The 22496-nt window shown below is 31.6% G+C and overlaps 1 protein-coding gene across 1 annotated transcript; it reads right to left on the bottom strand.

The window, feature by feature from the left end:
- Nucleotides 1-12331: 12331 nt before the first annotated feature.
- On the bottom strand, nucleotides 12332-20052 carry LOC114189676 (NAD(P)-binding Rossmann-fold superfamily protein). Its single transcript, XM_028078310.2, has 12 exons — nucleotides 19870-20052; nucleotides 19695-19791; nucleotides 18412-18476; nucleotides 18155-18240; nucleotides 17925-18009; nucleotides 17743-17813; nucleotides 16676-16807; nucleotides 15095-15210; nucleotides 14841-14964; nucleotides 13109-13177; nucleotides 12741-12861; nucleotides 12332-12647 (listed from the first exon to the last, which is right to left on the bottom strand). Exons 1-12 carry the CDS (start codon nucleotides 19943-19945, stop codon nucleotides 12508-12510), a joined length of 1182 nt encoding a protein of 393 aa, XP_027934111.1. The 5' UTR covers nucleotides 19946-20052; the 3' UTR covers nucleotides 12332-12507.
- Nucleotides 20053-22496: the final 2444 nt, after the last annotated feature.

The following is a 22496-nucleotide window of genomic DNA, read 5'->3' as shown; positions in this document are numbered from 1 at the left end:
GGTTAGTTCCACGGTAATTTCTTAATTGGATTGTTTGGTTAGAATAAATTTGTTTGTTCTTTTGATTCTTGTTGTGATTTATTTTCATCTGTGTCTTTGGGTTCTTAATTTAATAAAAGTAATGATTTTTACATTGTAGCAAAGATGACACACTAATATGAACAAAAAGCAATAGTTCCTAATTATTTTTTGAATTTTCCAGAGAAGATGTGGTATTGGAGCCGAACAGGCCGCCCACCTAAGACCCGCAAATATAACATAACCAGATACATACTAGTATAACAAAAATAATAAGTACTTAAAAGACTAAGAAGGCCGTGAACTTCCTAAATCGTTAAAAGGGCAAAACACTTATATTCCACATATACTAAAGGTCACCTATGTCAAGACAAATCTGATCAACAATTTGGAACCATCAACCAAAAGGAAAGAAGATACGAATGTCCAGCTAAATACATCAGCAAATGACAAGTAAATGGACAATGAACGACAAAATAGTATGTCAGTATATTCACGAACCTCCACTAACTAATAGATAAAAATAGAACCAAGTGAAATACGTCCAAAAAGGAATTGGGCCTACAAAGTAGGCCTAATTAAGCCTGATTAAACCCAATCAGACTTGGTCAAGGCCAATTGAATTTGGTCAAACCCAATTAAACTTAATCAAAACCCAAAGCTTGGGCCCACGAAAGAATCCAGTAAAGTGATAAAAAAGATAATTAAATTTCTATAAATATAGGTGGACCATGTAATTAAAGGTATGCAATTCATTAGCACCCTAATATGAGATTTGACTTTGAGAGTTTTTATTGACTTGATCGTCGGAGTCCATTTCTGCAGGTACTCCCCCTACCCTTGTTCCATAACTTGCACAAGGCAACAGATGACGGAGACTTGGCGAATAATAGGAAAATTAAACAAACTAAATGAACCATTTGAGTGAGATCTACAACATTGATTACGTTCACTGAAATGACACATATTGTTGCGATTGTGAATAGACCTGTAATGATTATTTGAGTGACGGTTGGAGCGTTACTGTAAGGAGTGATCAATGTACTGTGGGGTTGAATTATACATGGTGGTATGAGAAGTAGTGGTTTGCATCTTTGCCATACCAGATTCCTTGAGAGTTAGCATAAAGCGTTCCTAGAGAAAGGAAGGCAAAAGGTTGCTCTAACGGATTAAGATGACTACATCATGGGAGGGCTTAAACAAACCAAAGACTAGGTGTAGTGCCAAATGATGACTATTGAGCACCAACATTTTCCTATTGATCAAAGATTTGTTTGAGTGACTGAAAATATTTTGAAACATTGGAAAAGTCATTCATGGAAGTGGAAGAGAAATCTTGCTCGAGAGCAACAACACAGGAATTTTGGTTGTCCTAAAAAATGGTAGCTAAACGATTCTAGGTAGCCATAGTCGTGAAGCCTTTCTCCATGACAATGCCAAAGAGATCAAAAGAGATGGTAAAGTAGATCCACTAAAGAACAATGGAATCAAGAATGGTCCAATGGTAACCCGAGCATAAGTTTCAAGAAGTTCAACCCATATAGCATAATGATCCTTCTACATTTTCAACATAAAAGGGATGTTATTTTTTACAATAGTGATTGAGCGTTGAATGAAATTCAGGTCTTTTCGAGGAGGACTTTGGTGAAGGAACCACAGGTGACTAGTGAGGAGCCAAGATCGAAGTTGGTTGAAGGTAGCGATTGGGCTGGCAGGTGGCGACAAGTAGTTGTTGGGACTAGGAGACAACACGCGAGTGGGAGAGGGAAGAGAGGGGTGGCTCACCACTACTAAAAGAGAAAGGGCAGTGCACGAGTTGGAAAAGAAAGGGAGTGAGGGTGTGGAAGTAGGTTATTGGTACAGATGAAAGGAGCGACGATGATTGGGAGCAATGGTAGCATAAGAGAGAACCTTAGAGCGTGAGACGATGTGAAAAAGAGAACAAGAGCATGATGTTAAACACAAAGAGGCGAGGTTTGGATCAAAAAGAGACTCATGATACCATGTTAAAAGAATGGACTTTAAGCTTAATTCTACCCTACAAAATTGGTTTGTAAAGTGAGGTTAACACCTACTTATATACTCTAAACTAACTTTATCACTAGTCGATGTGGGACTTCCAACACACCTCCCTCACATTGATGTATATGCATCCCATGCATGATAATAGACAATAATGAATGGTCTGATAGAGACCCGATAGCAGGTGGAACAATATGTTTAACAAACAACAAATTTTGCTAGGATAAACACTATATAGGATATAATTGTTTCTTCTATATTCATAAATATATATATATATATATATATATATATATATATATATATATATACACACACAAAAAAAACTCTTGAGATGAAAAAAATAATGAATATCAAACTAATATTTTACTATCAATAGACAACATAGAGTTACCTTTTTTTATATTAAAAAACGGAAGAGAACTAATGAGAAATGAGAACACATAGAATGAATTTGTGTCTAACTTTTTTTTTTCAAAAACAAAAGAAGATATATAAGGGTAGAAGAAGAATACAATATGTGAGAAACTTAAAAGACAATGAGAAAGAATAAGAAAAATATCTCAATAAAATTTATTATTCTTATTATTTTGTTTTATATTTTATTATTTATTAACATTAAATATTATATTTTATAAAAGAAATAAAATATATCTAAAAAATTATTAAAAAGAAATTAAATAAATTTTAACATATATATTTTTTAAATATTAAAAAAATTTGGGGGGACCATGGCCCCTACAACCTTTCTAAGATTCGTCCTTATTCTTTATATAAAAATTGGACTGGACTTTGTTTCAGGCTTTTTTGTTATTGTAATCTTCTTTTTGATAACTCCAATTATCTTCTAAATAATCCAATATTTTCAAGATATATTTGATTGTTGTGGAGATCTAAAAATATTTAAGAAAAGATATTTGCTAGATTAAAAAATATATGGCAAATATTATGTTTTGATATTTATTGATATAGTTAAATAAGGTAACTATTTTAAAATATTAGATAAAATACCTAAAGATATATTTGTCTCAAATTATCTTTTATCATAAATATTTTTGAATTATCAAAACCCTTTTGTGAAAAGAATAGAGAAAACCGCAAAGTCCAATTTTTGTTGCATGTTCCCATTTCTTAGCTTAGCCAATTTCAGTTTGGCTCAGCCAAACTTTTTAACTCTTTCATGTTTTTCTTGCCCCATTTATGCAATGCTTGACTCTGCTTTTTGGGGTTTTGATTACTATTCTTGGATTTATCTTTAAGTTATCATGAAGCTTTATTCAATTTTTTTCGACACCTCTATGAGCTCAACTTATTTGCAGTTATAGTAACAAACTCAAAATATCCAAAGAACATCAATGCAACTAAAAAGCAATTTTAACATGTGTTTGTATCTTGTGCTCACTAAACCCAATAATAACAAATTCTAATCAAAAAAATCTTTAAAAGTACAAAAACCAATTAAGAAACCACGATTAAAGGCTAAATGAGGGTATAAATATGCACTCATCAAACACAAATTCATCATAGAAACACACTTAAATTACATAAGCACCAATTAACATCTGAATGAGGGATGAGAACATATTTACAGAAATTGACATGAGACTCGGACTTATTGCAATGATATGCAAACCAATAATTAAGAAAAACTTATGTGGATGAAGATCTAAAATGTGCAGACATTAGTTTTGCATCACCGAGATTGGAACACTTTTTAACCACACCACTTGTTGCTTGAGATCTAGATAAGTGGAAGCTTAGAGTCACCACTTTAGATGCTTCGTCAAGATAAGACTCTCACAACAAAAGTGAACTGATCGGACGCTACAAAGACAACATTTCATTATTGTATATTCCAATCTGCTTATGGTACAAGAGCAACTCTCTTACTTATAAGAGAAGTTGATCTTATTAAGTAGCTAATCACTTTTTAATCAAAGATTAAATGTGAGTATACTACAAGCTATCCACTAATTAGAAGCGCGATATGCAAGTTACTCATAATGTGAAATGTACGAAAGAAGATACTAAAGTGTGCGTCAAAAGAAGCTTGCACTCTAAATTACTAAAACTGCCATGCGAAAAACGTAAATGTTGGCGTTGGGCATTTGGAGATGTGAGCTAGGCACGAAAAATCACTATCGGGAGCCTTATGATCTAGCTACCTCAAATGTAAAGGATTCCCTAGAATATGCTGAGACATGCTCTTGGTGACTCGTCTATCGACCAAAGATAAATCATCATAATCATCTACACTCATCACACACATAATATTTGATTTTCTTAATTGATATGGTGATAAAATGGGCATTTACATATATTTTTCATTCTTGTTTCAATATCCTTGATTTCTTACATGTTTTTCTTTTAAATTTTAATTTTCTTTTTATTTATTAGATAATTTAAAAATTTAATATTAATTTTATAGTTTGGTTAGTACCTCATCCTTAAGGCGAGATAAATATCTCACTCTTAGGTTTCACACTTCTATTACTGATCCAAGTTCAAGCTCAGGGGGGCTTGTGGTTCATACCTTACCCCGAGGACAAGATTAAATTAATTATCATGATTTACATAATAGTTATGGGCATACACAATATGGGAAGTAGATTGCCCAATATTATTTATGTTATGAAATAAAGCTACTAATAGAGAGAATAATAGAAGGAAAAATAGAGAATGAGAGAACATGGGACAACTTTTCTGTGTATTATTACTGATAGAAAGAGTTCTATTTATAGATATAACATGTAACTCATAAAGGGAAAAAAATCAACTAGTTAATACAAATATTTACATAAAGAGTAATGATTCATATGAGTATTAATTATATTAATCATATGAGTAACTATATCAAATCAATGGACAACCATTAATTCATAACATTCCCCTTGAGTGTCCATTGAGAAGAGAATGTGTCTCATTAAAACCTTAGTAGGAGAAACCCTTTAGAATAAAAACCTAATGATGGAAAATGAGTACAACATTATGCATTCTTCAATACAATATTGTTCATCACATATTTTATCTCTTCCCCTCATGTAAACTTACATTATTAAGATGACGAAGTCCGAATTTGTGAATCATTTGCTCAAAAGGTTTTCTTGGCAAAGACTTTATATATAGACCTGCTAGATTTTCACATAAATGAATCTTTTGGATATCTATATCATCCTTTTAATTGAACAATACATTATTGTCTTCATATACGGTTGTTGATTTCATCCTTGTCGGGATAACCATAAGTTTCTTGCACATGTTGAATTATAGACCTTAACCAAACACATTCATAACTTATCTCATGTAATAATAAAAAATTTGTATGATTAGACGATGTTGCCGCTATGGTTTGTGTTAAAAAACGTGCAACAAAATGATTAGCATTTGGACAAAAACCAAGAGGGAGGGTGAACTGGGTTCTTAATAAAAATTTTGCTTTTAAAATTTTCCCTTTTAATATCAAAGATCAATTAAAATTCTTTCCTTTATTTTAATAAACAAAATAAAATAAAGAGAAATAAAATAAAGAGAGTAGAGAAGAGACAATTGCACAAAATATTTATATTGGTTCGGATCAAAAGACCCTACGTCCAACTGTTAATCTCTCAAAAACAAGATTAACTCAATCACTAAATACACCAAACTTACAATCAATGATAAGAAAGATTAGGTTTAGAAAACACCTCTCTTGAATCACATAAGAGATGAAGAAACTTCCCTTGAAACCCACAAGGGATGAAAACACCTTCCTTGAATCACACAAGGAATGAACACTTTCTTAGAATCACACAAAGGATGTATGGCTTCTCTTAGCAACAGCAACAACACTCAATCACTCAAGATCCCACTTGATGAAATTTATCACTCTACCGACACTAGGTTTTTCAAAGTCTTTCCACAGAGAGTTATCACGTATTCAGACTTCTCTAACTTTTGTGTTTTGATAATAAAAGCCTACCACTTTATTTATAGAAGCCTATTTAGAAATTAGGTTAAGAATATGAAAAGTTAAGTCACAACTGCCATAGATAATCAATTATCATAAGTGATAATCAATTATTCCATAGTCGTTTTTGAAAAACATTGTTTCGCATTGATAATTGATTATCCTCTGAAATAATCAATTATTCCATAGCAGTTTCTGAAAAAATTTAAAAGAATACTTATGATAATCGATTATCACATAATCGATTATCATAAGTGATAATCGATTATCACAACGCGTTTGTAAAAATAATACTTTCTCTTAGTGCTCTGTTGTTTGGGTTCTGCCTTTTGACTCTTGACCTACTAATTTAACTATCTTAAATAATGTAAACATATTACAAGACTTTAAACAACTAAACTCTTAAGTCTTCAATTAATCTCTTGAATCAAAGCATTCTTTTAAGTCTTCAACATTTTTCCATGCATCATCATCATCAAGTCTTCCATACTTCTTCATAAGTCATCATCATCATCATAAAACTCTTTCTTGAAGGAAGATGTCCATCTTTTTCTTTTTGTCAACAGTTTGTTTCATATACCATCATTAAATAATTGTGCTACCACAAGTGAACAAATATCCTGTTTGTGATCAACCATTGTGACATGGTGAGGATATAAAAAATAACATGCATATGCATAACCCATTAGGTTTGATTCTGAATCATTTGGATAAAATAAGCTCATATTCATAGTACCCATAAGGTAACAAAGTATATGTTTTACTCCAATCCATTTTCTTCTTGTAGTTGAAGAACTATATCTTGCTTAAAAAATTTACAACAAATGCAATATCAGATCGAGTATAATTTACAACAAATGCAAGAAGATCTTCATCATTTTCGTGAGGTCTAAGAAGAGTTTTTATCAACATCTAACGACCTCACAACTATTGGAGTGCATAATGGATGTGACTTGTCCATTTATAACATTTTAACCACCTCAATTATATAAGCCTCTTGATGTATAGAAACACCTTTATTTAAATACTCAATTTATAATTTCAAACATGACTTTTCCCTTCAAAGATCCTTCATCTCAAATTCTTTATTTGAGCAATCAATTGCCTTTGTGAGCTCATTAGGAGTTCCAAGGATGTTTATGTCATCTACATAAACAATAATTATGGCAAATTCATTTTCTAATATTTTCAGATAATTACAAGGACAAAAAGGATCATTTCTATATCCTTCTTTTAACAAGTACTCAATAAGACGGTTATACTACACACGTCTTGATTGCTTTAGTCAATAAAATGTCGTGTTCAATTTTATTGAATAACCATCTTTAGAATTTTCCTTGTTGGGCAAATTAAATCTTTTAGGGATTTTCATATAAATATTATTCTCAAGAGAACCGTACAAATAGATTGTAACATCATCCATTAGATGTAAATGCAAACTTTGTTGTGCAACTAGGATAATCAAATATTGCAATATTGTTGCATCCAATACCATTGAATATGTCTTTTGACAAATTAATATAAGGTTTTTTGTGAAAAACTTTGAGCAACCAATTGTGCTTTGTATCTAACAATTTCATCATTCTTAATTTGTTTTTGTGCAAAAATTTATATGTACCCTACGGGTTTCACACCCTCAGGTGTGTGAACTATAGGTCCAAAAACCTTTCATTTAGCAAGCAAATCTAATTATGCTTCTTTGCATATTTTCATTTTGACCAATCATTTCTTTGTCGATAATCTTCAATGATCATTGGTTATTGATCCTCATTGTCATTCATAGCATTTATCACTATATTATATGTAAAAGTTTCGTCAATGTTAACTTCATTTTGTTTCCATATTATATGATTGATGACATACTTTATTGAGATCTCATCATTTTCAACAATTTCAGGCACTTGAGGTTCTTCTGGAACCGAACCATTAATTACGTCAAATGAATCTTTTAGGATTTCAACCTTTTTTAATTAGGTCATCTAGCATTTTAATTTATTTTTCTCATTTGAGAATTTTTATCTTTGAACCAATAGGCTTACCACGCTTCAAGTGTGTCTTTGGAACCAACATACCTACCATGTTTCAGGCGTGTTATGAATTAATATCAAATATATTCAGAGCATTAGCAGTTGATATATATAATTTGATTACCCTTTCTGTCAATAACAACATCTGGTAATTGATTGACTAATTTTGTAAATGAATTATCTTTTGAACTTCTAGTTCACATTCTTTTGTACGAAAATCAAGATAATATAATGATAAATCATTTCAACCAATATCTTTTACCAGTTGTTTTGTTTCTCCCCCTAATGTTGGAAAAACTTACTAATCAAAGTGGCAGTCGAAAAGTCGAACTGTAAATAAGTCTATTGTTGGTAGTTCAAGATATTTTATTATTGAGGGAGAATCATATCCAACATATATTCTCAATTGTCTCTAAGGACCCATCGTTGTCCCTTTTGGTGGGGAAATTAGAACATATATACCACACCTAAAAATTCTAACATGAGAAATATTAGGTTACTAACCAAAAACCAATTGTATGATAAAGAATTTGTGATAACTTGTGGGCTTGATGCAAATCAATAAGGCAACATGCAAGATTGCATATCCCCAAGTAGCTATCAGAAGATTAGCTCTCATAAGTAATGGTCTTGCAACCAAGTTTAGATGTTTTAGTAATGATTCTACAAGTCTATTTTGAGTATGAATATGTGCTATTAGATGTTCAACTTCAATTCCAATTGATATACAATACTCATTAAAATCATAAGATGTAAATTCACTAGCATTATCAAGATGAATTTTCTTAATTGGATAATTTGGGAAGTTTGCTCTTAACTTGATCAATTGTGCTAATAACTTAGAAAATGCCTGATTGCAAGTTGATAGTAAACAAATATGTGACTATCTAGTTGATGCATCACCCAACTGATCATAACAAACAAGGAATTCATTTTGATTCGTAAACTTCTGGTTACCATGACATGCATTTTAATTGTACTAATATATGCGTAGTATAAATCATCCAACTAATCATGTAAAACAAGGCATTCATTTTGATTAGTAAACTTCTAGTTTACCATAACATGCATTTCAATTGTATTAATATATGTGTAGTACAAACCATAAAAGAATGTTGATATTTCCCTAATACATTTTTTTTCACTTAATCGTAGAGATATAAAGATATTTCGTATCTTTTTCATTGTTTGTCTCAATATAATCCATTTAGACAAATATCCTTGAAACTTAATAAGTTTCCATTTAACTTCTTGGTAGAAGTATAGTATCTCTTCCGAAGCCTTCAAATATAGTTGTAGTACTATAAATAATACTAGCATTGATGTCTCGCATTACCAAACAAGAGAAATATCTACTACTCTTGAGAATTGTATAAGTTGTTGCACTATGAATAAGACACATATCCTCATCATTGGTACTAATGTCAACGTTCATTCTTCATACAAACAAATATCAATATGAGAATTTTTTTTTTAACACTTTCATAACCAATGAGGTGATCAATGCTTCCATTTGGTTTAGCAAAGAAATTAATAAGAATCATCATCCGCATAAGCAAAGTATGTTTTTATGTACTTCTCATTATTTGTAAAATGCTTTAGAGTACTACAAGTACAACTCAAATGGTCTTTACTACCATAACGATAATATATACTTTCATCTTATTTGTTGCCAATGTTTTCACATTTTTCTTTTCTCTTTTTCACATTATTGTGCCACTTCTAGTAACAAAATGTGTCCTTGAAATTTCCTTTATAACCATGTCCATAATCAATATCATGATCATGAAAATATAAATCAATTGTTGTTGCATTCACTTATGGGAATGGAGCAGAACCAATTGGACAGGTTTCATGATTTTCTATCAAAAGCTCATTGTTTTGTTAAACCATAGAAAGACATGAAATAAATTCAGAATATTTGTGAAATCTATTTTGACAGTATTGTTGTCGTAGGAGCAAATTAATTGACCATATGCTTTATTTCTTTCTTTAATGGTATCACCAAGACCCATTGCATCTAAATGTATTTCAACATTTAATATCGAATATAAGTCATTCTTCCTCATAATATCAAGGGTCACAAATTCAAAATTTGTAAAGTTTGACATGATTAGAATTAACACATAAAATAATAGTAATAATAATTATCATAATAATAATTATCATTATAATAATAATAATAAGACAGAAATGAAGACTGATAAAATCAAATCATTCTTACGACAAAAATAACAATGTAAGATAGAATTGTAAATGAAAAACAAATTAGGAAGAACCTAGATTAAGACAAGGAGAACATTTTCCTCATAGATAAAAAGTTTTCACTAACCCTCAATTGGTTGGAGCATTGTGTTGATAACGTGTTATGAAATAAAACTAATAATAGAGAGAAGAATAGAGAATGGGAGAACATGGAGCAACTTTTATGTGTTTTATTACTAATAGAAAAAGTCTTATTTATAGATATAACATGTAATCCATAAAGAAAACAAATCAACTAGTTAATACAAATATTTACATAAAGCTAATGATTCATATGAGTAATTGTATCAAATCAACGGACAATCATTAATTCATAAAAATTTAAACCATAATTAGAAAAAAATAAATAATTTTTATTCTTTTGAAATGTCACTCTAATTTTCTAAAGACTTAAATATATATTTGGTCTCTATTTTTGTTGTTTTTATTCAATTTAGTCCCTATTTTCGTTTTGTATTCAATTAGGTCCTCATTTTCGTCAAATTGTGGTCAATTTGGTCTTTTTTACTAACGGTGTTTAAATAGTTAATATTTTTGAACAGTACATGTCACGTGTCAGCTCCTAATTTTTTTTGGTTTTTTAAAAAAACTTTCAAAATTTTTTAAAATTTTTTTAATTTCAAAAAAATTGTTCATGTGTCAAGTCACAATTGTACACGTGTCAATGCTAGTGTCACATGTTAGTTTGTGGTAGTTATATTTTTTTTTTTGTTCAATTTAGTCTCTATATTCGTTATTTTTGTTCAATTTAGTCTTAATTTTTGTTAAAATCAATTTTGTTCCTTTCAAATTGACACTAAAATTAATATCTTTTTTACAAATTATATTAATATTTTCTCTATATTTGAATTTGTTATTTTTTAAATTCAATTATAAATTATTAAATTTAATTATAAATTGAATAAAATTTTTATATTTAATTGTTAAATAGAATATAATTATTTAAAATATTATAAGAATATAATTATTAATTTTTTTTTCTAATACTTATATTCTAAAATAATTTTAAAATTGATATATAAAAATATTTTAAATATTCAAAATATTTTAGAAAAGTAAACTATTATTTGTAAAATTAATATTTAAATATAAAATATTTTAGATCTTAATATCTAAAAATACAATAAAAATATTAAATATTTTTAAATTTAAATGTGAATTTTATAAATGTTAATATATATTTTTTACATTTTAATAATTATATTTTAATAATATTTAAATAATTATATTCTATTTAACAATTGAATCTAATAATTATATTCAATTTATAATTAAATATTATAATTTATAGTCAAATTTAAAAAATAATTAATAATAATGTCAATTTTAAAAATTAAATGGTTCTATTTAAAAAAAATGGGACTAAATTAAACAAAAATAACGAATGTAGAGACTGAATTAAACAAAAATAACGAATATAAGAATTAAATTGAACAAAATGAAATAATACAACCACAAATTGACACGTGACACTAGTATTGACACATGACACAATTATGATTTGATACGTGGATAATTTTTTTAAAATTAAAAAAAATTAAAAAAATAAAAAAAAAAACAGGAACTGATATGTATAGTTCAAAAATGTTAATTATTTAAACACAAGTAGTGAAAAGAACTAAATCGACTACAATTTGACAACAATGAAGACCTAATTGAACACAAAACAAAAATAAAGACCAAATTAAATAAAAACAAAAAAAATAAAGACCAAATGTATATTTAAACCTTTTCTAAATTAAAAGATATGATAAAAAAAAAAAAAAACTGTTCTCCATTCATCCATGCGCAGGTAAGATAAAAGTCTCATAATAGGATCAATCACGACTGAATCAAAGATGCCAGCAGTGTCTAATATTGTGTTCTATTAGCTACAGAGCAAGGTTTCTTTATTATTTTAACATATCCCTTGAAATGTACCATTTGTATTTTTTTCTCTCTGGAGATGTCGAAGACAAGGTCAATGGGAGGTTGATTTGAAGATATAACCTGCCAACGATCAAAAAGTGCATAGAAGAAAACACTAGAAATAATAGATCCTACGACGTTTAAGTTCGGGACTCAACATGTATCTGGATTTTATTATCATAGTCAAACATGATCACGTATTCTACAGATTAGGAAAGGAAGATACAAAAGCCTTTCAGACCTTCTTTAAATAGTGAAATGAAATGGAGGAAGTACAAGCAAGACAGAAAAATGATTCAGGATCAAAATATCGAAAGAAACTTATGGCCAAGCATCTGGAGTGACTCTTTCACTGATGGTAGAACCAAATTGTGGGCCTCCTTTCCTATATGAGATAAGAAACTCAACGGGGTATCCCTTAAGCTTATGAGGAACAATTCCAAGATCATTGAAAGTCAAAGCTGCAAATTTCATCAAACAAAAGACATAAGAGACAGTTCTATAATGTCTTGGAATAAAAAAAGCAGACTTCGTGATTGAATTCAGGAACTTACCATTTTCTGAAACAACGGTATCTGTAGTTAAAGCCTGGATCTTATCTAGATTTAATATCTCAGGAGTAGGTAGCGGAAAGGGGACCTTGTTTAGTAATATTTCTCTTGGTGTTGCCAATGCCTGAAATCAATCATTGGATATAATGTTAGCATTTCACTTACAGATTTTAAAGACTATCACTTTGAACAAATCTTACGAACAATATTGCGCTGCTGCATGGATGATACCCTAGTTACATATATAAAATGGAACTAGATACATGAGAGAGATATCAAGTACAAGCAATAACCCACAAGATCAAATTAGGTTCATTGGTGGCTTTCCAATGGTAAGTAAACGTCGACAAATTAGAAGGGGGTTAACACACCTTTGCAATGGGGAAAGGCACCTTCACGTAACGAGGCCATTCTCGGATTGTTTCAAACATAAGCTCTGCCTGCAATTATCGCAGATTCAACATCATTCAGTAATCCCTTCACCCAAAACAAATAAGCACCTTTTATTTTTACCACGCATGAAATAGAAATATTATCAACAAATAAAGAAATAAAGTAATATAGTTTCCTTGTGTTTGCGACAAATTTGCGTCACTTTTTCTTAGTCTTGTAAATTAAAACTGTATTTTTAGTTCCCCAATTTCAGAAAAAATTTGGGTCACTTTTTCTTTCGACCTCCAAATTAAAGATTTTCTTTTAGTTCCTGTGTTTCAGAAAATGTAGTTCTTCGTTCGCCAATACTGATTGACGAGGTTACACTCGTCGCAATAACATATGTAACTGAAATAATAATGTAAAAATTCACTATTTTATATTTTTTTTACTAAAATGTCTTTTTTTTTATCCCTTAAATTAAGGTTAAAATTTTTAATTCTCAAATAATTTCTCTAGTCCCTAAAATTGAAAAAAAAGTTATTTAACATCTCTAATTCAAAACTAAATGTGAAACTTTTGTTTCATTTGACTTCAGGGATGGAAAATTGGAAAAAAAAATTTACCCACGCCTACGTCAACCTTCGTGTTTTGTATGAATAGGTTTAAGTACAACATGTTTTCTAACAATTTTAGAGAAATGTTTTACAACAAATTTAAATTTCCAAATTTAAAGTATCGGATCATGTTTTAAGATAAATTTGTTTATGATTTTAAACTCCCAAAATCTAGTGAAGCAAAAGGAAAAATTGAATCTAACACATTCTAGTCATACCATAAATACTATACTTTAATCCCAAAATAAAAAATTAAGTCAACACTTCATTCATCACAATTTGACAAAAGGTACAAAATAAGAAGGGAATCGTTGCGGTCCTAGTAGCAACCATTTAAAGTTACAACACAAGAGGGCAAAAAATAAGAGAAGATATTTCAAACACAGTTAAAATTGTCTTCCTCAAAATTAAACATGTTTTAAACTACGTCAACAAATTTTCAACGTCACCTCTGAAAAAAAAATTTCCAAGTTAAAGACTTATAAACTCACTTGAAATTTGGGGAATAATTTTATTCTAAATTCAAAGAACTGAATATTTTAAAATTTGAGAGACTAAAAAAAAGAAAAAAAGATACTTCAAACAAAGTTAACATTGTCTTTAACAAACTAAACTCGTGTTAGATGTGTCAGTAAATATTCAACATTAACTTTGAAAATCAAAATGAACTCTTTCCATATTAGAAAACTTAAAAATTCACTTTAAATTTGGGGGACTAAATAATCACTTTTAATATTTTGAAAATTGAGGGACTTATAATATCAATTTTACATTTGAAAGACTAAATAATCACTTTTAAATTTGGGAGACTGCAATAAAATTTGATAAAAATTTTAGGAAGTAAAAAAAAATTAAATTAAAAAGTGAATTTTCATGAATTATTTTAGTGGCATAGGTCATTACTAACGTTGATGTTACTAGCTACATCTGCAACGAGTGTAACACCGTTAGCGACGAGAAACAAAACAGAACATGCACAGTAAAGAGCCAGAGTAAGCAAATTTTAATTTGGAGGACTAAAAATAATAAGCCAATTTTGAAGGACTAAAATTATATTTAAGCCAAATATGAAATATAAAATAACAACAAATAAAGAGCTAGAGTAAGAGGTTACCAAGTCATGCACAGTAAAGATTTCTGGACCACCCAATTCATAAGTCTTTCCCATGCTAGTGCCGTCATCCTTCAAGACTGTAGTAAGTGCAGCAGCAACATCAACCACATAAACAGGCTGGATCCTGCAATAATTGCATTTCAGATGAAAATCAAATCAAATCAAATTCAACACTAACAGAACCACTAACGAAACAATTTTGCATTGTGGTAAGATTGAAGTTCAAAGTGATTGCTTGATAGGTTAATACATACTTTGTGCTCCCATTTCCAAACAATGGAATAAAGCCATACTTTTTCGCAAAATGAGCCCATGGGTTCAAAATCCGATCCTCTGTACCAATCATAACAGCCGGTTTCAAGATTGTGGCCTGTAGGGGTTAAGATTAGAATTCTGACATTAATGCTGGTAAAGCATGAAATTGCCCCCATATACAACATTCCAGTGCAAAGTAACCACATATTTCATCTTATGAAGTCAAATGTTTTTCACTTCGTGATTTACATGAAAACAAACAAGTACTTATAGGGTTGGGGTTTAGGGTTGCACTCAAACTGCAAACTTGCCCAACCCAATTACATTTAACTGGGTTAGGTTGATCATTGCGTTGGATTTAATCTAGTACAAACAATTATAATTGGATTGCGTAATGGGTTCATAAATTTCAAATGCAATGAACCTGACTAAACAATACATATATAATAAAAAATAATATTTAACTAATAATTTAATATTTAACCATATGAATATAATTTATATATGTCTTATAACTGTTGGTACCTTATAATTATAAAGAAACATTTGAAATATTTATTTTGAGATTTTTTCTTAATTAATGATCTCTTTCAAATTACTCAACCCGGTGACCTAACCCAATTAAATTTAACTGGACTTGGTAAAAAATTAGATTAAACTTGACCCAACTCAGGCTACTTACACTCCTATAACTGGTTATCATGTATACAATCCATCAATACTTACAGTGTGGATGTTAGAGGGAAATGAAGGGCAGAATTATTTTAATTTTACTGGTTTAACAATTTTCCAGGTAGGGGAAATAAATAAGCACAAATCCATCCCCACCTATCTGTCAGAACTTATAGTATGGCTACAATTCTTCCCTTCCTACATTTGTCACCCCTCAGGTAAAACTGAGGAATTTGGAGGGGGAAGTCGTTCATGATTTTTGGCCTTTGCGAACTAATTGTCCCAAAAATACATTTTACTTCTCATATCTATCATTACTAATTATAGTGTATAAAAGGATATATCTTTTTACTTAATACGTGGGATATTGATAAGAAAAACTTCAAAACCTTTCAAAGAATGCATCAATCAATTTTCCATTTACCATGCCGTTATATAATAATAGAAGCCAAAGAAAGACAGTCAAAAGTCAATACTTATAACTAATGTACTAGGGTGCTTAAAGAAATATATTGCCTCGCATCTTTGACTTCCATCATTCAGAATAATTTTTTTGCATTCTTTGAAGAACATCATCAATTAACTCCATCCACAAACCCATTAAAACAAGAATATGAACTTTTGAAATTGAATTTCTAGAAGTTTAATATACATGTGAAAATTGAGTCAACCATCCTTATTTATAAACATTCACAAATTGTGTAAGGTCCGACCCTTTTAATGCTTATGAAGAGAGAGCCACATTTTCAAATGACAAGGTTATATGAAAATTCAACATGAGAGGATTCATTCCCTAGACTTTCTTGTTTAGCCTCAATGTAAATGGATGGAATGAAAAGTTGATGCTCTTACCTATGATAAAGGAACTAGAAATAAATTAGTCCAGACAATGAGAAAACTAATTGTACCTCAGGTAATTCCCTTAAAACCACTTCCTCAGCAGCGGCTTTGGCTCTAAGCATCCTGGATGGAGATGATGGAGATGCGCCTAAACTAGAAACTTGGATAAATCTCAAGATACCACCATGCTCTCTGGAAATCTACAACAGCTCAAAGATCAACCATACAATTAATAAAATTAAAACACCAGGTCAAGTTATGATAGGAAACCACACTTTAAAATTATACAAATAAAAAAATTACACTAAGCCAAGCCTGGCAAGGCTCCATATATAATAGTTCATTTTATATGGACTAAATATGACAATTGTGTTATGCTTCAGAATCAAGACTCAAATCTAATCACTAAAATAGTTCATAAAACTTGCAAGAAGCTTCTGTGCCAACATGAACACCATTGAACATATAATTTCCTCAGGCAAGCTCTCATTACTCAACCTAACACACTGCACATCAATACAATTTTAAATCCACTGTAAAATTGTCCTGGAAGACTTGGTATTACAAAATTCAAGTTTTATGACAGATTCCAGTATCAGAGTATAAGGCAATGTTCAAAGATGACAAGTAAACACTGATCCAATATATCCCTCTATACACTCTACACAACTGCAGCCCCCCATTTTTCGGGGAGGTGGATAGAGAGACCAACTGGAATAGTTACAAAATGAGACTCAATATGCACTTTGAGACACGGGCACACAGAACAATTTAGACATGTCCTGCATTACTATTTGACAGAATCCATAATAAAAGATAAATACTTATGAAACTCTCCTGCTAAACTAGACATTTTGACTTTCTCTTTCACTTTTCTCTCAAAAATTCATGAACATCTTAAATTCTACACTTATTGTATTAATTGACAACAAGAGGATACAACTATCCATTTTCTTTTCAAGAACTAGAATGAGCTATTGTTACCGCAAATCAACATCAGTAAACAAGCATGAATGTAAAGTAAAATAGAAAAATATATGTTTTAATCAAGAGAGAATAATGAGCTAATGATTACTTCAATTGTTAACGTAGTTATATAGGATCATAGGCTGACAGAAAATGTAAAAGAGCATACCTTAGCAAGGTTCTCAGCCATGTGATAGTGCACCTCTTCAAAGCTGTAGTTTCTTGTCTCATAATCCCTTCCTGCCAGCAACGAAATCAGGAGGAACAAATATGTGATTAAGAAAAAAAGAAATCTTATAGAACAAGATATTGGAACGTTCAAAGAGACAAATTACAAGACGAGACGTATACCAATCAGATTGATAACAACGTTGGCCTTGGCCATCACTGCTTTTACTGAACTTTCATCCCTTGGATTGTATTTCATGGGTACAATCTGACATATTAATCACTGGAAGGTTAGCACAAATAGCGTAAGGAAATAATCCACACAAATAGAAGAATGAACTTTTCCATTCCAACCAAAAAGAATAAGAAGGCAAGAGAGAGCTCTACATGTATACAAACATTATCTTAACTACCTGTCCCAAATCCCCCATCAATTTGAGATGACGGGGACAATCTTCAGAGCCTCTGAAAGGAACTAGGACTTGAGATCCCATTTTAGCTGGATGAGGGGAATGATATCACCAAAAGGATCAACACAATACAGTTAAGAGAAAAAAGTTAAACCATAATAAAATTCATTACGCAATATTTATTCAAAGAAAAAATAAAAAATAAGCAACATGCTGATAAATTTTCTTAAAGAAAATGCAAATCCTAAAAATGTACATACCAAGTTGTTGGACAACATAACGACCTAAGAATCCCGTTGCCCCAAATACTGTAGCAATGATGCCACTGCAAAAATAATTTTTTTCAAGAATTATTTAAATTAAAAATTCCAAGCTAAAATAGAGAACTCAAACGGTAAGTAAATCAAGTAGAGAAGATCAAAAATAGATTCAGTCATCGAAAAAACCAAAAGAAAATTTTAATTTTCTGACAGATATACCTAATCCTTCAAGATCAATTAACTATAGTTCATACAGTATGACTCTTTCAAAATAAAATCCCTTTCTATCAAATCAGAATGACCAAAATAAACAGAGAGAATTCAGCCTTTAGAAGAACAGCCAACACCAGCCTCTAAACTGCAGACATACAGTAAAAATAGCTCAATACACAACAAACATCCATGACATGCCTTCCATGAGGATACAAGAACAAATGCCATAGGCCATGCCAAATAATGAATTAGTGATGCAAAATCAAGCTACAGTTACAGTTGAATTGTATCACACCATTCTTGCAATATTAACTTCAAACCAGTTCATCACTACATACTGTGTAACACTAACTTCATTTCTTGAAAACTGAAAACTCAAATAAATTTTCTATAGGTCAGGAACTTAATCCAATTTAGGAAAAAATTTTACCTAACCTTTGATACATAACATAAATCAAGAGGTGAAAATATCAGCTATTGTAAGTGTCTAAGTGAAGCAACATCAGCTCAAAATTAATAGTTAATGGAGAAAATTTAAGTTGTTAGTCCCGCTCCCGCTCCAGACCACAGCTTTAGTTTTACATTTCTTCTAGTGCAGTCCTGCACGGTCAAATCTAATCCCATAACATAAATCAAGTATGCGACATTGAACCCACAACCTAGAGACTACTGCTTCTATTCCAATATCAGGATTAAGTGAACGAGAATTCTCAAGCATCATCTATCATCTATTCCATACATTCTCAAACTGCAACAATAAATCCAGGACTCGTTTAGATCCCCACCAACCGAGAAGCACGTGTTCCCATGGAAGCAGATTCCCGTAGCAAAGCCCCCCACATCTCACTTGTATGCTCAGACCTTATTAAAAACAACCTAAACGAGTTTCGTTTTCCTTCAAATTCCCCCCCTATTAATTTATCTTTTCCTTCAAAATGTAGGTCCACAACCAAAAACAAGAAAAACCATTTAACCATATCACGAAAACAATAAAATTAAAATCCTAGAAATTTTGCAATAGTCTTAATTTTCGACACGAAAGCGAATAATGGGGCGCGAATGAGGCAAACCTGACAGACGATCGTCCACCAGTGCCCTTGCGAACGAGGTGACCCACGCCCTTGGGGGCGATGGTAGAAACATGACGCTGATGATCCGCTACATAATCTGAAAAACCAATAACGATTATATGAAAACGGATGAGTTAGAGCATAAAACAGAGATTATTGGGTAATGGAAGATTACAGTGATTGGAAATTGGATAGATAGCCCTGAACGATGTCGACGATTGGTGCCCTAAGCGCCTCGCAATGGTCTGCATCTTACCGTGCTCACACTCGCCCAATACGCAGGAGAAGGAACACTGATACAATTGGTACTGTGAATGGTGCACGCGAACGTTGAGATCTCCATCGCGCCTAATTTGGGCTCCATGTTATACTGAGCCCAAACTCGTTCTTCTTCAATGCCGTTGGGCTTTGACTGTGAAGCCACTTCATCTATTATCTATTATTACAAAGACAAATCATTTCTAACTGTTTTGTTATGAACACAATTTTTTTTTTCATTAACTATTTTTAAAATTTAAATAATCATTCCTAACAAAAACAAATCCCCTCGAATAATAAAAATTACCTATACTAAAATTATCAAAATTATTTATTTTTATAATTATCTTTTATAAAGACTATTTTATAATTTAATAATATTTTTCTTCAATAATTCTTTTGTAACGTGTAAGGTCCATTTAAATTCTGCCATAAAGTTTAAGGGCTTACCTTGGTCTATTGGACCTAAAGTTGGTCCATAGGGTGCCAAAACCCCTAAACCAGCTCTAACTCCCCTCATTCTACACTTTTTAGAAAAATAGTTTCTCATGCCCTCTCCCTTTGCTGCTACGTGACCTCTGCTCAGGTTTGGCTCCCACTCTTCTTTGAGCTAGAAGAACCTCATTTTGTCCACGTAAGTTACTTCTCAAACCGTACCCTCTCTTTTTCTAAGCTCTATTTTCGTGATTTCCAATAGAGGTGCACTTTGATAACCTCGTTTTCAATTTATGCCATTGTTCCCAGCTTTTGGATTTGCTCTTAGAGTTGTTGTGTTCGTTGGCTTAGGTGTCAGAGTCTTTTGGCTAGCATTTTTCAGGTAAGGGAAGCTAGGGTTTCACATTTTAAGTTAATTTTACTTGTTCTTGTTGTATTTCGTGCTCTTAATGATTGTGTAAAGCTTTTGATGGTATGAAAATAAGGTGTGTGTTGTTCTGGTTGAATACCTGATTTAAGCATGCATGAACGATGGAGGAACCTAGTGTTTTCGCCCAGGCGAGCGAGGCTCGCCCAAGCAAGAGTATCAGAAGTGCTCCTTGGAGTTTCGCGAGTTGTCGCTCAGGCGACGAGCTCCAGTTTTGAGCGAGAGTCCATCTAGCTTAGGCGAGGAGGTCTCGCCTCGCCTAAGCGAGAAAATGCAAAAGCCATTGTTCCCCTGTTCGAGTTCTCGCCTAGGCGAAAGGAGCTCGCCTAAGCGAGAGAACCTCTCTCGCTTGAGCGAGGGCTTCTAGCCTGAGCGAGAACTGGGCGAGGAAGTGCCCAGGTACTCTTTTCTCCTCTATTCTTGGTTGATAGTCACATGTTTGTTTGAATTACTCTGTTAAAGCATGATTTCGGTGATTATGCATGTATTAAATGGTTTATGGGCTGGGATTGATGAGTTTGGTATGATCTTTCTTATGGAACATGATTGGATGGTTGGTTATATACATTGGCATGAGATTGGTATGCATGATAACTTTATGTTTGATTGGTGAGACATGATTTTGGTATGGTTTATGACGTAATTCCATGACTCTCTTAGTGAAAGCTCATGGTGGTGCCTCATGGTCAAGACGTAATTTCATGACCCGTTTTGGTGAGAGCTCATGGTGGTGCCTCATGGTTAGGACGTAATTCCACGAAGGTTTTGTGGTGGTGCCTCATTATATAATTTAGTAAGGATTCAAGTAAAGATTGCATCTTGAAACTCTAAAGAGTTAGTGAGTTTCACGTAAAGCGTACTGACTCAAGTGGTGAGAGTAGTAGGAGGCCCTAGTCTTTGGCAGGATAATTTGAAGGCTAACCTTGTGCGTGGTAGGGTGAAACCCATTGGCAATGGCTCCGTAGAGCAATAGAGGCCACCACAAATGCAAACATCTAGTGAATCTGACTGATTATATGTATCCGAATAATTGAGTCTTAGAGTCTTGCATCGTCTGCTATCACATGTTTGGTTGATTTATGTATCTTTGACTTTTAAATTGAATGCAATCGTATGATAAAACCTTTTTCACTCTAGCTTACCCTTTTCTGTTTGTTTGCGTGTCTTATGTGTGATTTTCTCCTTTTGCGATGAACATCAATTTATTGATGTGAGCAGATGTGAGAACTCCTCGTGGTCATCAGGATGATGGAAACTCCGCTGCGTAGCTTATTTTGGGTCAGATCCTCTTACTCTGAGTCTTCTTTTAGGGTTGTGGCCTATGTTTTATCTTGCTCCTTGAGCATACATTTTGGATACTATTAAACTTTAATCCCATTTTGTAATGGAATCATGGTGTGCTTTAGTTTTTCTTTCCAAGTATTTCGGATAACTGTAATTTGTGACATATATACTCTGTGACTTTGATCTTTATATTATTCAACGTAATGTTTTATTTAATTAAATTTATTTATTAAATAGGACGTTACATAATGTAAAAAGAAAAGTGGACACACTAATAGTATATAACATACATGTCTTACATGTAGGTTATTTCAAAATAAGCTATTTGTAAAGCCAAATTAATCCCTTTTATATTGTAACAATTTAATTTTAATGCTACCTTTAATCAATCATGATAT

This window comes from Vigna unguiculata, chromosome 7, assembly GCF_037176805.1.
Source record: "Vigna unguiculata cultivar grain cowpea cultivar isolate G323 ecotype 2 chromosome 7, ASM3717680v1, whole genome shotgun sequence".
NCBI lineage: Eukaryota > Viridiplantae > Streptophyta > Magnoliopsida > Fabales > Fabaceae > Vigna > Vigna unguiculata.
Note: the sequence above shows the minus strand (reverse complement) of the source record. Positions and strands in the feature narration are given on the sequence as shown.